This window comes from Oncorhynchus kisutch, linkage group LG11 (genome assembly GCF_002021735.2).
Source record: "Oncorhynchus kisutch isolate 150728-3 linkage group LG11, Okis_V2, whole genome shotgun sequence".
NCBI classification, from domain to species: Eukaryota; Metazoa; Chordata; class Actinopteri; order Salmoniformes; family Salmonidae; genus Oncorhynchus; species Oncorhynchus kisutch.
This window is the reverse complement of record NC_034184.2, coordinates 32,409,796-32,424,665: the sequence shown is the minus strand read 5'-3', so window position 1 is coordinate 32,424,665 and position 14,870 is coordinate 32,409,796. Positions and strand designations below refer to the sequence as shown.

The 14,870-nt window shown below is 39.8% G+C and overlaps 1 protein-coding gene across 6 annotated transcripts in view; it reads left to right on the top strand.

Moving 5' to 3' along the window:
• LOC109899755 (protein bicaudal C homolog 1-B) overlaps positions 1–14,870 on the top strand; it is a 78,603-nt gene that overhangs the window by 41,458 nt on the left and 22,275 nt on the right. For 4 of the 6 annotated variants that reach the window (XM_020495254.2, XM_031835655.1, XM_020495257.2 and 1 more), the window contains 3 exons: positions 2,807–2,876; positions 12,557–12,636; positions 13,868–14,029. In XM_020495254.2, the coding sequence (XP_020350843.1) occupies positions 2,807–2,876; positions 12,557–12,636; positions 13,868–14,029 (312 nt within the window). The remainder of the gene's footprint in view (positions 1–2,806; positions 2,877–12,556; positions 12,637–13,867; positions 14,030–14,870) is intronic. The other 2 variants (XM_020495258.2, XM_020495255.2) reach the window with 1 other exon arrangement.

Here is a 14,870-nt window from a genome sequence, read left to right as displayed (position 1 = left end):
CTCTAATAACTGCAAAAATATGTATCCTAATCTTCATATTGTTGGCCCAAAGTAAGATTGTGAAGTATTCTTTTTAAGCTCCACTTCACTTTCCATATTTGTGTTTTGATTATAGTATGTTTGAGAAACTCAGTGATGCTTGAAGGGCCATCCACTCAACCATCAGTGGTCTTTAAGAGTGTTTCATACTGGAGTGAAAATGCACACGTTCAACTAGCACTGCCCAACAGGTGTTTCAGACTGGCTCTGGAAAGTCTGTCAGTCAGTTTGGAGGATGCCAAGCAGGCCTATACTTCCCAAACATATGGAAGAATTTTGACATTTCCTCTATGAATAATGTACTGGATTAAGATAGAAAATTGCAGAATGAAGGCGGTGTTCTTTATTGAAAGAGTTGCTTTTCTTTTGTATTTTTCATAGAAATGCATCGCAGTACATAAATCTGGGTTCATTAACTAGGATTCAGCCACAATCTTTTTCTTGTGCGCTTGATCAGGGGGCCGGAACATAATTACGAATAATTTGTAGACTGCAAAAAGCCCAAACTGATATAATATTTGACTGAAACAATCATTTCAAACCTTGCTTACATTTGTGTACAATCACATAGTCACGTGAAAAAGCATTTGTCCCTTTTTCCCCACTTATATTTTTGATACTGAATGTTATCAGATCTTCAATTGATTTCATAAACAAAGTTATGCAACACCCAATGTCCCTGTGTGAAAAGGTAATTGTCCCCTTATACGCAATAACTGGTTGTGCCACCTTTTAGCTGCAATGACTAAAACCAAATGCTTCCTGTAGTTGTTGATCAGTCTCACACGTCGCTGTGGAGGATTTTTGTCCCACTCTTCCATGCAGAACTGCTGTAATTCAGCGACATTTGTGGGTTTTTAAGTATGAACTTCTCGTTTCAAGTCCTGCCACAACGTCTCTATTGGGATTATGTCTGGACTTTGACTAGGCCATTCCAAAACTTCAAATGTGTTAATTTTAGCCATTTTAATGTAGACTTGATTGTGTGTTTTGGATCATTGTCTTGCTGCGTGACCCAGCTGAGCTTCAGCTCACAGACAGATGACCTGACATTCTCCTGTAGAATTCTCTGATACGTTGGAGAATTCATGGTTCCTTCTATTAAGGCAAGTCGTCCAGATTCTGAAGCAACAAAGCATCCCCAAACCATCACACTACAACCACCATGCTTGTCTGTTGGTATGAGGTTCTTAAAGTGGAATGCAGTTTGGTTTCGCCAGGCGTGGGACCCACGTCATCCAAAAAGTTATACTTTTGAATCATCTGTCCATAGAATATTCTTCCAAAAGTCTTGATGATCATCCAGGTGCTTTTAGGAAAACCTTGAATGACATGGGCTCCATTATGCCAAAAACCAAACATACTTTTACCACCATGTGAAGTTCATCGTAACGTATTTCATCTTGAGCCTAATAAACTGCATGCTTTCCTGAGTCGTAGTGAGAGGACCACACAACATGTCATTGCGTGAATCTAAGTTTCCATCAGGTCTGTCATGACATTTTTTATTAGACTTTATTCACATAACCAGGTTTCCATCCAAACTTTTTATTGACATGGACATCTGCTCTAAGCATATTGTCTCTCTCTGCGTGGGTTCCCATGTGAGGTTTGGAGGTCCTTGCATAACCACTGGAGTCCATGAAGAACATGGAGCAGCTTCATACTGTATGAGGGAACATTCATAGGGTGCTCACGTGTCCAAACCCGTCTGAGTTCATTCCTTTTCCACCCAAAAACACAAGCCCCTGGTACGCGTTAAAACAAATAATCACGACAGGACCTTTGTGAAAACAAGGAAATTGAAGGACAAGGACAGATCTCTGTGTTTTGGAGATGGATGGTTTTCTGAGATTTTCGTTTCTAATGTAAACCACCAGTCAGCAGGTCTCCATTAGGCGATGCAGATGGTTCATGTTTCTCATGGCTGAACTGTTTGATCCCCAGTCTATGTTCAGGAAGTTATGTGACGGTGAGCGGCCTCATGAGCGTGTGGACGATGCCTGTAGTACCTCAGAATAACACACTCTTTCCTCTCGGACTTGTACTTTTGCTCTTTCTTTTTTTGTTTCACATTCATGCATATGCTCCTGGTTACGCTGGGTAGCTTTGTAAAAGGGCTCTCACATAGATTGCAGCTGACACTTTTCACGTGTTCCTAAGCCAACAACACCCAGTCCACTTTCACAAAATATGGAGATGTTGGCTTTTTTTGTTGTCACAGAGTACATTTGTTTCAGTAAGCTTATATCAAAAGCCATGTTTTCGCTGGATCATACCATTTCTGGTTGATTTCTCCCTAAAATTTGTAGATCGTAGACCTCTCTTCATAGGTGCTCTCCAAAGTCAGCATGGCAAGAGGTTGGAGGAGGTGTAGGGCAGTAGAGGCAATGAGGCATTGTCCAAAGTTTAGACAAGCCTCGAGCCACATTCAATCAGCCATAAACACAGCAGACATGTGAATTTTTCTGGCTAGTGGTTACTAGAACGTGGTCCTCATTTATACTGTTTATTTGAAGTGAGGCTGAATTTCTGTTATGTTTAAAATGACACGTGTTAAGATTTGTATATATATCGATGTGTACCATGCAGTTATCTGTCATGTAAAATTGGGCATTTAAATGGACTAGAGTATAGGCAGTCTCAAAAAGAAGCATTATGGTGTTATTGTTTTCCTGATCTCCATTTTTGTTCAGTATATTAAACATAGATATGTAATGACGCTTTCTTTTTCCTTTTTATTGATTATGACCAATATCTGTTTCAGGTCATGGATGAAACCAAAACACAGATAGCGTGGCCTTCCAAATTGAAGATCGGAGCCAAGTCCAAAAAAGGTGAATGTTGTATGTTTTGATTCTACAACAACAGCTCAGCTGTGGTTATATCAAAAGTAACAGAACATCCTTCTTGTTAACTGCTCTACATTTGACTTGCTGACATCTGTACATGAAGACTATATAAATCAGTGAATTTGTAATGACAACATAGGTTTGTTAGTTTTAGCCCTGAATGACCCCCCCCTAAGTCATTTTATAATCGAGAAGAATCAGTGTTTTATTTTTAACTGAAAGAATGTGCTTAGTGAAGTAATCAGTGGTGGAAAAAGTACTCCTTTGTCATACTTGAGTAAAGGTAAAGATGCCTTAATAGAAAATGACTCAAGTAAAAGTCACCCAGTAAAATACCACTTGAGTAAAAGTATGTAGTTTTAAATGTAGTTTTACAGTGGTAGAAAAAGTACTCAATTGTCATACTTGAGTAAAAGTTATACACCAAATGTCTTGTTTTTTTTTTTTTTTTATGGACAGACGGGTACACTCCAACACTTGGACATCATTTACAAATGCAGTATTTGTGTTTTAGTGAGTCTGCCAGACAGAGGCAGTAGGGATGACACAGTTATAGGTGCATGAATTGTACCATATTGCTGCCCTGCCTGAGCATTTGAAATGTACTTTTGGGTGTCAGGCATAATGTACTGTATGGATGGGAGTAAAAAAGTACATATTTTCTTTAGGAATGTAGTGGAGAAAAAGTTGTCAAAAATATCAAAAGTAAAGTACAGATACTATTTAAGTTAAAATACTTAAGTACTTAAAGTATTACTTTTAAGTTCTTTACACCACTGGAAGTAATTATAGAGGGGACATGTATATCAAGGTCGCAGCAGCATTCATTGTTTCACCACTTACTTTAAAAACACTTATGTTTAAAGATTAAACCTTCTACTTTTCTCTCTGGTCAGAATTTGCACCAATTTGTGAGTTTGTACGAGGGATGTTGAGTTAGGAGTTATCTGCATGTAATGTCTGAAATTCCAGTGCACTGCCAATAAAATACCACTGCTATTTAAAGCTTGTTTGCGGGGGGGGGGGGGTTTCGACATGCCCCCTTTGTTGACCCCAATGGAATGCCAGTGTGCATCTTCATGCCAGATGTGAAATCCCAAAACAACTTCCTGAACTTGACCCAGAAGTTGATGAGTTTACACTGGATTTGTTTTAGGGCTGATTGTTTGGTCAATAGGCTGTTGGTCGAGCCAAGAGTTTTTTTTGTCTAGTGTGTGTGTGTATATATATATATGTATGTATGTATATATGTTTTTAAATGATGGCACATGAGACACCTGTCTGATTCACGCCTGTCTGAGTGAACTAATCCATTGTGAAGGCCGCAGGGATGGCACACCAGTATCACCAGTAGTACACTTCTAATCTACAATGTTTGTTTGGTTAATGTAGTTTCTGTTAATGCATTCAATTTATTATTACTGTCTTACCGTTGTCATTGTACTGTAGGAGTGGACACGTTGTTTGCAGAGTGCACAACCTAGGCTACAAGTTTTGGTTTATTTCATTCCATTTACAAGTTGTCAATATGTTCATTGTCTTTTTGTTTGTAGCGCTCCTGTCCATCTGGAGTAAGGACACGCACCTGATTACACATAGAACTAGGCCTAGACTACCTGGCCTGCTCACAAATGTAGGCCTATAAATGTGCCCATTTGGGGATCTGATACTATTTCTGATTGTCTTAACTCACCATCACTGTGGAGCTTTTCAAAGTATTTTTTTCTTTGCCTCAAACAGCAAGTCAACAAAGTCTGTTTTTATATCCATTGAGAACGACAATAGTTCCACAATGTAGCCTATTTGAAAAGTCTTCATGCTCTGATCTGGTGGAAAGATCATAAAATCGTCCTACCTGATTACTTCTAATCCCTTGCGCAAATAGCCTACAGCTGTGTCTGTCTGTCCGAGCTCACTGGCAGGGAAACTCTGAGGGCCCAGCATATTTTATACAATGTTACAAGTTTGCTAGCATGAGCTTTGGGCTGCACAAATTAATACAATAGTTGATACAATGTTTCAAGTTCCTTTCAGACAGGCCATGCTTAGCCAATGTGATTTAATAGGTAGTTATTTTTATCAGGATATTTTCAACCTGCTGGCTGCAATGTTTTTATTTGTTGGCTTTATGTAGGCTATTTTTACATGTTGGCAATGGCAATAGAAGTTTATTTTAGATTTGTATCGTTTTCATTTAGATATAATTTTTATTAACCACATGACATGACATTGATTTTGGGATATGAAAACTATTAAATTAAATGTAACTGTTCCACGAAAATCATAACTGGCATGTAGAAATGGTACGATAACTTGGCACTCCAAATGGAAAAGATTGTAGAACGAGGAGGGTCGGGAACAGGTTTTTGTTCTTCTGGTTAGGCTATATTGATCTCGGCTCCCTCCCTCTTTAGTAATTTGTATGTCTTCATTTTTTAATCGCAGTGGTTAAAGCATTATACAACCCCAGTAGCCTACAAGTAGTAGATTTTATTGAAACATGGGTTGTGTCTATGAAACCAGTGTGAAATGGCTAGCAAGTTAGCGGGGTGTGCACTAATAGCGTTTTCAATCGGTGAAGTCACTCGCTCTTGAGACCTTGAAGTAGTTGTTTCCCTTGCTCTGCAAGGGCCGCCGGGGCTTTTGTGGAGCGATAGGTAACGATGCTTCGTGGGAGACAGTTGTTTGTGTGCAGAGGATCTCTGGTTCGAGCCCAGGTAGGGGCGTAAGCAATCCTGTTACAACTATATATTGAAAAAAAATACACGTTTTGAAAATGTTGACCAATCGATTTACCGAAAGAACAGACCACTCTCGATCGACTAAGATTTGTTTGGAGTCTGACAGCCCTACATCTTTTTAACAGCTCTTCTACTCCTAGTCAACCTCTTAAGCTCATTCACAAAACTTACATTGGAAGAACAGTTTGTCCATTTTTTTCAGCCCTATGATTTGTTGGCTATCAGCCTTTTAGTATTATATATTCCAAATGGAGGGTTATGAACAATGTCCGCTAATCTCTTCCAGTTATCTCATGGGTGCATGCACTACATTTTTGTGCATTTGTAGGAAAAAAAGACCTGTATTTGTGACCCTTTCTGCTTAACAGCTGGAGGGGAGAGAGTACTCTATCGTCTAGGTACTGTAATCAACCCTGACATCTACCCACAATGACTGGATGTCGTACACCTGTGAGTTTGAGCTGAGGTTAGCCATCAACACATCTACAGGAGACAAATTATGGATACCCATGCCATTCTGCTTCTCCATTAAGTTTAAATTTTGAATCACCAGCTATCTGAAAGTCAATCATTTTTAAATTGGGGGTTGTCAAAACAAACTATTTGTAACACTTTCTGGAATCATAAATATTCTGTCAGTGATTCATAGGAGAAACAGTATCTTAGGCTAATATTACACTTTACCAGAACATTTCACCATGAGAAGAAATGGTCACTGTCCTTACACATTTATGTATGACCAGTGGGAAATGCTCTAACTATCCATTTTGAATTGACAGCATTGCATTGTATTTAACTCTTCTTTCCTACATTGTTTTATACTTGGTGTTACCCAAATGAACGATCAACTTCCTTCTGCAGAGAATATACGGTATAGTAAGCTTATCTGTGGTATTACAACAGTAGCCTATCAATTGTTCATTAATGACATCCAGGCATGAAAATGGAAGACTTCATTCATGGGTAGCTTTTTAAACACCTTTTTGCCCTTTATCACTACACTCCACACACAGCCACAGAGTGGTGACTTGTCATACAGCGCCTTCAGAAAGTATTCATACCCCTTGATTTATTCCACATTTTGTTGTTACAGCCTGAATTCAGCAGTGATTAAGTCGTTTTTTTCTCACCCATCTACACACAATATTGGACTTGGTGGGAGATTTTTCGACGTGGCCTTGGGCAGGGTGCTTGACCCTGGTTGTTTTAATATTCAATCAACATTTTAAAAAGGTAAAGGGGGTTTGAATACTTTATGAAGGCACTGTATACACCTGTAAAAAGTTGTCAATATAAAAAATGATAGAGCATATCCGCAGCGCCTAGGTCAGACCAAGCCTTGTGACAAGGCAAAAAAAAAAAAGTATTTGGCCTACTCATTATGAAGTTGCGCAGCGAAATGTCACGCGACATACATCAGAACAACATTTGAAATGGTTACATACAGATTAGTCAACCTCCACACACTTAGGGAGGGTGAGTGTGGGGTTTGCTCAGGTAAACTAAGTTTATTGACAAACGAATACTATCAATCTCTCTTCGCAATGATATGACAAATTAATCGTTCGCGAAGCAGTGTTTACAATGTCTATGCCCGTGTATAACGCTTGGAGCCATTCCTCTCCTGCTGAAGTGGACTATGGCCATGCTCGCACTTAAAGTTTAGGAAAAGATGTGTCCTGCCAGAGTGCTCAAAGGCAACACTTAGCCCAATCAAAATTAAAAGTGTAAATATGGCTTTATTCTCTACTTATCAACACTACTCGAGGGAGTAGTCTAGATTCATGGCATTCGGTCATGGCGCACACTCTTTACACGCGGGAATCATTTTGAAAATGTTTCGCTTTTCGGGACAGCAGCACAGCGATTAAAGGGATACCAACTTTTTACGTTGGTTCAGCCCCGTTTCTTTCCCCAATCTTTCTTCGTCTTTGTCATTTTGCGGATATAAAAAAAGGGTACCTTGAGCCAAATTGACTTAATTCCGAGCTTTTGAATGGTACTTTCGGAAAATGGGAGCCGAAAGAAACGCCCACCTGTTTAGGCGAGGTAGAAAAGAAGAGAGCCGCATACTCTAGCAGCTCAGATGCAATAAATGAATAACCTAATATCCAACATTTCGACAGCCAAGCTGTCTTCTTCAGGGTATGTTGACATACACTGCTGGTCACTAGTTGTATATGGTGTCAAAGGACACACACAGGTGTATGTAATCATAGCCGGGTGTGGCCTGATATCATTGGTTAATTATTAGATATAAAAAATAACATACAAAAAGCGTGAATGATCGCATATGATCAGAGGTACAATTTGGCTACAGAGGCCTAGAGACATTTTCAATGAATAACAGAATCACAAGAATGGTTTCAGGTCAAAGTCTATGTTGAGACCGAAGGTAGCCTCTCGTTTTAACAATAAATTGTCAAGGTCACCCCCTCTCCTAGGGAGGGTGACATGTTCAATGTGATATAACAAAATCGAGGGGTTCGCTCCACTTTAGGAAAGCAGCACAAGTCCTCCCCCTACACAGAGGAGACTGAATCACAGGCCAACTCTCAGCTAATAACTTTTGAAACTATTCTGTTTTTAAATGTGTACCAGTCAGGTTTTATTTGTTCAAAAGTCTGCTGTATGTGTTCTAAGAAATGTAAGTTAACACATCATCTAGATCATAAAAAAACATTGTGCTGCCTTATTTATAGACCTTTCCAAGGCTTATGACACTGTTGACCATTATGTTCTAATTCAAAGGCGTGCTCAAATAGGCCTGGATCAGGCTTCTTGCAAGTGGTTTGAGAATGATCTATCAGATAGGACACAATGCGTGATTTCTGATGGTGCCAAGTCTGGTTTCCTGTATATTGCTAAAGGTGTACTGCAGGGATTGGTATTGGGACCTGTTCGCTTTACTATTTACATAAATATTATTGGTCTATCTATTAATTCTGTATGCAGACTACACTGTTTTGTATGCCATTGCCCCAACTATTGACCATGCTATGTTAGAGCTGCAATCTGACTTTGTTGTTGTTGCCTCACAGAAAGCCCTGGTTGGTTTAAAATGTGTACTTAATGCGGGCAAGACTAAATATATGTATTCTAATACAGTCAACTTTCCTGCCAGGTCTTGACTATGGTGACACCATTTACCAGATTGCAGCAGCCACTACTCTTAAACCTTTAGATACTATCTACCATAGCGCCCTTTGATGTATCACAGGTGACAGTTTTAATACTCACCACTATGTCTTGTATCAAAAGGTTGGCTGCTCCTCATTAGTCCTGTAGATCACTTATTTTTTTGTTTACAAAGCTCCACTGCACAAGCTTCCGACTTCCCTAACGTTGCTATTAAAATATGAGATAACCAACCTTGTGAATGGTTTTGGTTCTCTTGAGGTTCCTCGGGTCTTCACCGAAATAGGTAAATCCACTTTTAATTTTAAAGGCGCTCATTGCAGGAACCAACTACAAAATGCAATACAATTGGATGTTCTGGTGCCGCTCAGGCAATTTAAAATATTGATTGGGGACCTTGTTATTAAAGAATTTAGTTGTTTTTCTTGAATATTTGTCTTGTGCTGTATTGTGACACAACCCAGGATTGAATCCGGGTCTATAGTGATTCCTCAAGCACTGTGATGCAGTGCCTTAGACCACTGCACCACTTGGGAGGCCCTGGTCACTCCCTTTTTAAGGCCAGGCACCACACCCTAATCGGATCATTTTCACAGTCAACTTTTACCAGTTGAATGTAGACACAAATATAATGTTTTTTTTATTATCTTTTTTTCTGAAATAGTATACTAATACAGTGGCTTGCGAAAGTATTCACCCCCCACCCCCACTTGGCATTTTTCTTATTTTGTTGCCGTACAACCTGGAATTAAAATAGATTTTTGGGGGGGGTTGTGTCATTTGATTTACACAACATGCCTACCACTACCAGATGCAACATTTTTTATTGTAAAACAAACAAGACATAAAATGTATTTGCACATCATGCAAATACATTTTTCTGGACACCAGATGAATTCAGCCGAAATATTTAGCTTTTATATTGTTAAGACACTTTTTCTTTTTTCTATCTGTAAAATAATAAAGGTACGCTTTTAAAAAAGAAAATGTAATCGATAAAAGTGTTTTGACAGCATATCAACAATTCCCTTTGTTCAAGTCTGGAGAATATGTTTAAGAATAACCACGTATAATTTGGTGAATGCAGATGCTTCTGAGACTGAGAAATGTTTTGACGTGTGGGAAGAGTCTGACTTTTGGGAAATGGCAGTTAAAGGGGCAATCTGCAGTTGATACATCATTTTTTGGGCATATAAATGAATGATATGTACCCATTGATTCTTGAAGAATATAACTTATAAATGGCTAATGAACTTAGTCCAACTGTCGTACCCCATAACAGCCCAATGTATACACTTGTTTTACTTCAATGTTTGTAAACAAAGTAAATGTAAACAAACACAATATAGACCTAAAACATAGTAAAAACTATAATTTTGATATTTTATATATCCAGTCCTTGTATCCATAGCGCTGTCTACAGATGTAGGATCTTAATTTGAGCCAGTTTGCTACAGCAGGTAAATAATCCTGCAGTGTAAAGAAATATGGATTATTATGTGGATTATAATTAATGGGCATTTTATATAGGGGTTGATACATTTTTCGTCAGGGCAAATCAAGCAAGTCTGACATTTTTAAGTGGAAATTACAAACTGTAGAAGCCTTATTAAACCTCTAATACACTACAAGTTTGCATTACCTGCAGTGCAGGAAAATGATCAGCAACAAAAGAGAGATCAAGCTTTTTACCGAAACAGGGTGAGGGAAAATCCTTTATTCTTTCAGCTGCGGTGATTGCTGCTTTAAAGACCAAGTACAATGGATTTACACTGCCAAATGAGAAACACCTATTAGACTCAATCAGTCACCGTCTCTTCAAAGTAAGTTACTAATGAATGTAGTCCAGTTTGTTACATTCTATGAAATGATGAATCCATGTCCATTTGAAAGTGGTTACAATTCCTGAAAGTTTGACGGTAGGATAAACAAATTAAAATTTATATAAAACTTTTTGACACTTATTTTTTCTTCTTGAAAATAAGTAGAATGGACTAAAATGCCCCCCCCCCCAAAAAAAAAATCTACATAGATAAGTAGATGCAAAAATGATATTTTAGCCTGTGGTGCCTGGCTTTAAATAATGTAAACCCATTCTGGAAAAAGTCATTAGCGTTGACGGTAAGCAGAGAGGGGTCAAATGGTTTCTTTTGTGTCAAGTGTCAACTTCCAACACCTTTCTTCTCAGCTGTCATATTGTATGTATTTCTGAATGTTTGGTGTGCCAAATTAAGACTTTGGGTGTTCATTTTCTATTCCACAATCAATCATAAGAGTACACGCGTCACACTTAAAAAATGTGGGGGTGTTTAACATCACACATAGCAACACTAATTTAGCCCCCTAATGTAATGAGTGCCAGATGGGTAGGGAAAGCGGAAGGCCAACACCCTCTGCTGGTCTCTAGTCACAGCTGTGTGTTTGGAATGTTTCCTGAAACCAAAGCTGTGAGGGTCTCTTCTAATACTGCTGTGATTTTACTTTGTTTTTCTGTCTCAGACGGCACCCACTCCTATCGTGATGTAACCCATTGTGGACTTGAGAGGCTTTTGGGTTGTTTTTGTGGGGAACAAAATATCGTCTCACAGCTGTTTTTTCACCCTTCTGTGATCTCACCTCAGCGTTGAGAGCACAAAAGTCCCATGTCACACTGACGATATCCACACAGCCTTCCACTGCTCCCACAATCCCCCCATAGGCCCGTAAAACGTAGAGCACAGAGGCTCCTAAACGCTTCCCTGCAGCAGCATTCCAGAGCCTAGCCAACCCAGATCTCTCCTCAGTGGGGATCAGGGCCAGTTCATGTGCTCTCCCCTCACTTTTTGTTTTGTGACTCTCTTTAAAAATAAAACAAATCTTACCTTTATTTAACTAGGCAAGTCAGTTAAGAACAAATTCTTATTTTTAATGACTGCCTAGGAACAGTGGGTTAACTGCCTTGTTCAAGGACAGAACAACAGATTTGTACCTTATCAGCGCCGGGATTCCATCTTGCAACCTTTCGGTTACTAGTCCAACGCTCTAACCACTAGGCTACCTGCCGCCCCAAACTCTATGGAAAGTTTCTGTTTGGTTTGTGTAATGAGTTTGTTGTGGTGTTAGGTCTATACAGCGCAGTATAACACACTGTTTCTTTCAGTCATTACCTACATTTCCATGTACTATTCTGTTTAACAGTATAGGCTTTTATCTGCATTTTCCTGCTCAACAGCTCTAAAATCTCTAAACCCAACAAATTTCAATAGGTTAAAAAGTGTCTGTAAGTGAACTTTAAATATAAATATTTTCTTCTGTAGGAGTACAGTAAATCTGAGCTATTTGTGGTGTGTGCGGGGAGGGGGATTCCTGGAAGGAGCTTAACTGACTTCCTGCCCCTCCATACAGTCAACACAGGGGGCTCCTAGGACCTGGCTTGCCGCACGGCCAAATGGACTCTACAGTCATGAGCATTGAGCATACGTCCAGCTGTTTTTATCGACACAAGATAGTTCAACGGAAACGCACCCTAGCAGGCAATTGATGTGGGGTGGGGGGGGGGGGGGGGGGGAAATCACACAAATGATCCAACATTTCTGTGTAACAGCCCATAATGAGAGTTGGCACACCTGAAATGAGCATTTACCTCAAGTGTTTTGTCTGATGTCATAATCATGAATGCCATCAATGCATTCACCTGGTGTACAGTCTTGGGAAAAGGTGATGATATAATCTCTTCATAACCTCTTTGTCTCTTTTTGTTCTCTTCGTACCTCAATCTCAACCTCTCCATCACGTCTCTCCCTTCAGATCCGCACATTAAGGTTTGTGGAAAGAGAGACAATGTGAGGGAAGCCAAAGACCGAATCATGTCAGTCCTCGACACAAAGGTGCGTATGAATGATGGAAAGGTGTTTGTTTTGTTCTCATGGCAACACCAATACTGACATTGGTAATTTATCAACTAGAGGAAGGTAGTCACAGATGTATCCAGTGAGTGTCTCTGGCTGTCATTTCATGCCCTAAGAAACCTTGGTTTACTTCCTAATTGGTTCTGTTTCTATTTGAGTGGCTTGGTAACACACTGAGAAATGGATTGATGGAGGCAAAGTGAGATGGATGGAGAGTAAGGGGCCCTGTGGATCTCACCGAGGTGGCAGGGGTCCACCATTTTAGAAAATAACTCCCTTCCACATCTTTCCCAGTCCATTTTCCCTCTCTCTCACACCTTATTTGGCTCACTCACTCCATCTCCAACAGAGTTCAAATGACAGGCGGCTTTCTCAGACGTGTGATATGAATTGCCACCAAGATGGCCAGTACTTAATTTCCTGAGTGTGTATTGGCTCGGCATGGTGCATGTCCTGTCTCTATGGCAACAAAAATCCACATCCCAAAATGGGCACACCATAGCACCCCCTGTGGGCAGGTTTTATCCTAACACTCTAAACAAGTATTTTCTCTGCACACAGTCAACACATGATTGCCTCCATAAAGGGGATACCTAGTCAGTTGTCCAACTGAATGTATTCACATATTTCACCCCAATGAGTTCAACATGAAACAACATGAAACAACCATGATTAGGCAGTTAACCCACTGTTCCTAGGCCGTCATTGAAAATAAGAATTGGTTCTTAACTGACTTGCCTAGTTAAATAAAGGTAAAATAAAAAATACAAATAAAAAAAGTCGGCATTTTATAGCAATGGATTTGTCGAATGAAACTTTTTTGAAATATTTAACATACTTTTAGGCTCTGCTTTAGCTCTCTGTGTAATAAGCCACCTGAAAGGGTTTATGTTTGATATGATTGGTTATAGTCCTTATGCCTCTCTAAGTGGAGCTTCTCATGGTGGACCCATCTGCCTGGCAGTGGTGTCGGACCAGAGCAAGGGTCTTGGTGTTAGAGATGCATCCTATTTGTCTTCGGCTTACTAGCCGAGGGTTATTCAAGCTGTGTCAATATTCACAATATTGCCATGATTTACAGTTATGTGGTATAGAATTGAATATTTATGCATGTAAGATTTCTATCATATCATTCACTAAGCATTATTAAGTACATTGTATGGCAGGCCATGCTTAAGAAGAGGGTCTCCCCCTCCTTCCTCTCCTCCAGCAGACTAACAGGGTAACCCTTAAGATGGACGTGTCCCACACAGAGCACTCCCACGTCATCGGCAAGGGAGGCAACAACATCAAGAAGGTGATGGAGGACACGGGTTGCCACATCCACTTCCCCGACTCCAACCGCAACAATCAGGCGGAGAAGAGCAACCAGGTACGGAGAGAGAGACCACTGTATATGTACAATTAACAATGTACACAGGATCTGATAGACTGAATACAAATGAATGTTCTGTGCCATCATTAACCACATTTGTGTGGGACTGTCAAAGGTTCTCTGTTTGCACAGGCTTTATTCACCTGTATTTACTATTTTAACCACATATTAAACTGGTTTGTTCTCATTTGAGTATGTCCCATTTGTTAGTTGCTAGAGTGGCTTTAAATGACCATGTTGCGGAGAGCTGCTGTAATTGGCTGTTTTGATTGGCTGTGCCATAGGAAGCCAGTGTGTTTGGGCTGGATTGGATAGACAAGCAGTTGGAAGCGGCTGTAATTTCCATTTACATACACCTCTGGAGGAGGCAAGCTGCCAAACTCTTTGCATGTGTCATGCAATCACACACCAAACTTTGCAAGCTATCCCTTACCTTGAACACCTTGTACCTCAAACCCAGTGTGTGTGCATGCATTTGTGTGAGGAGGCAGTGCTGACCCAAACTAGATGGTACCGGTTGGTCTCAAATACTGAGGCTTAATTTGTTCAGAAGTGCTGATTAAAGTTGGCAGAAGTTATGGTTCTTTAGGTCAGTGCATGCCTTACTCCATTATGTGGAGTTACAGATGAAAGGATTGAAAAGGAAGAGTGGAGGAGAGAGATTACCGCTCCGCTGGCAGGATATCTAATGAAGGCATTTATCTCCTTTTTAGATTTCTGTCGCAATTATTTTAATTGCAGGCACGCATTCAGGATATGAAGTGTTGAAAGGCAATTTTTGAAATTACGGGTTGGGGTTTTTAAATATGGTAAAAGCCTACAAACTTCTCTTTATGAT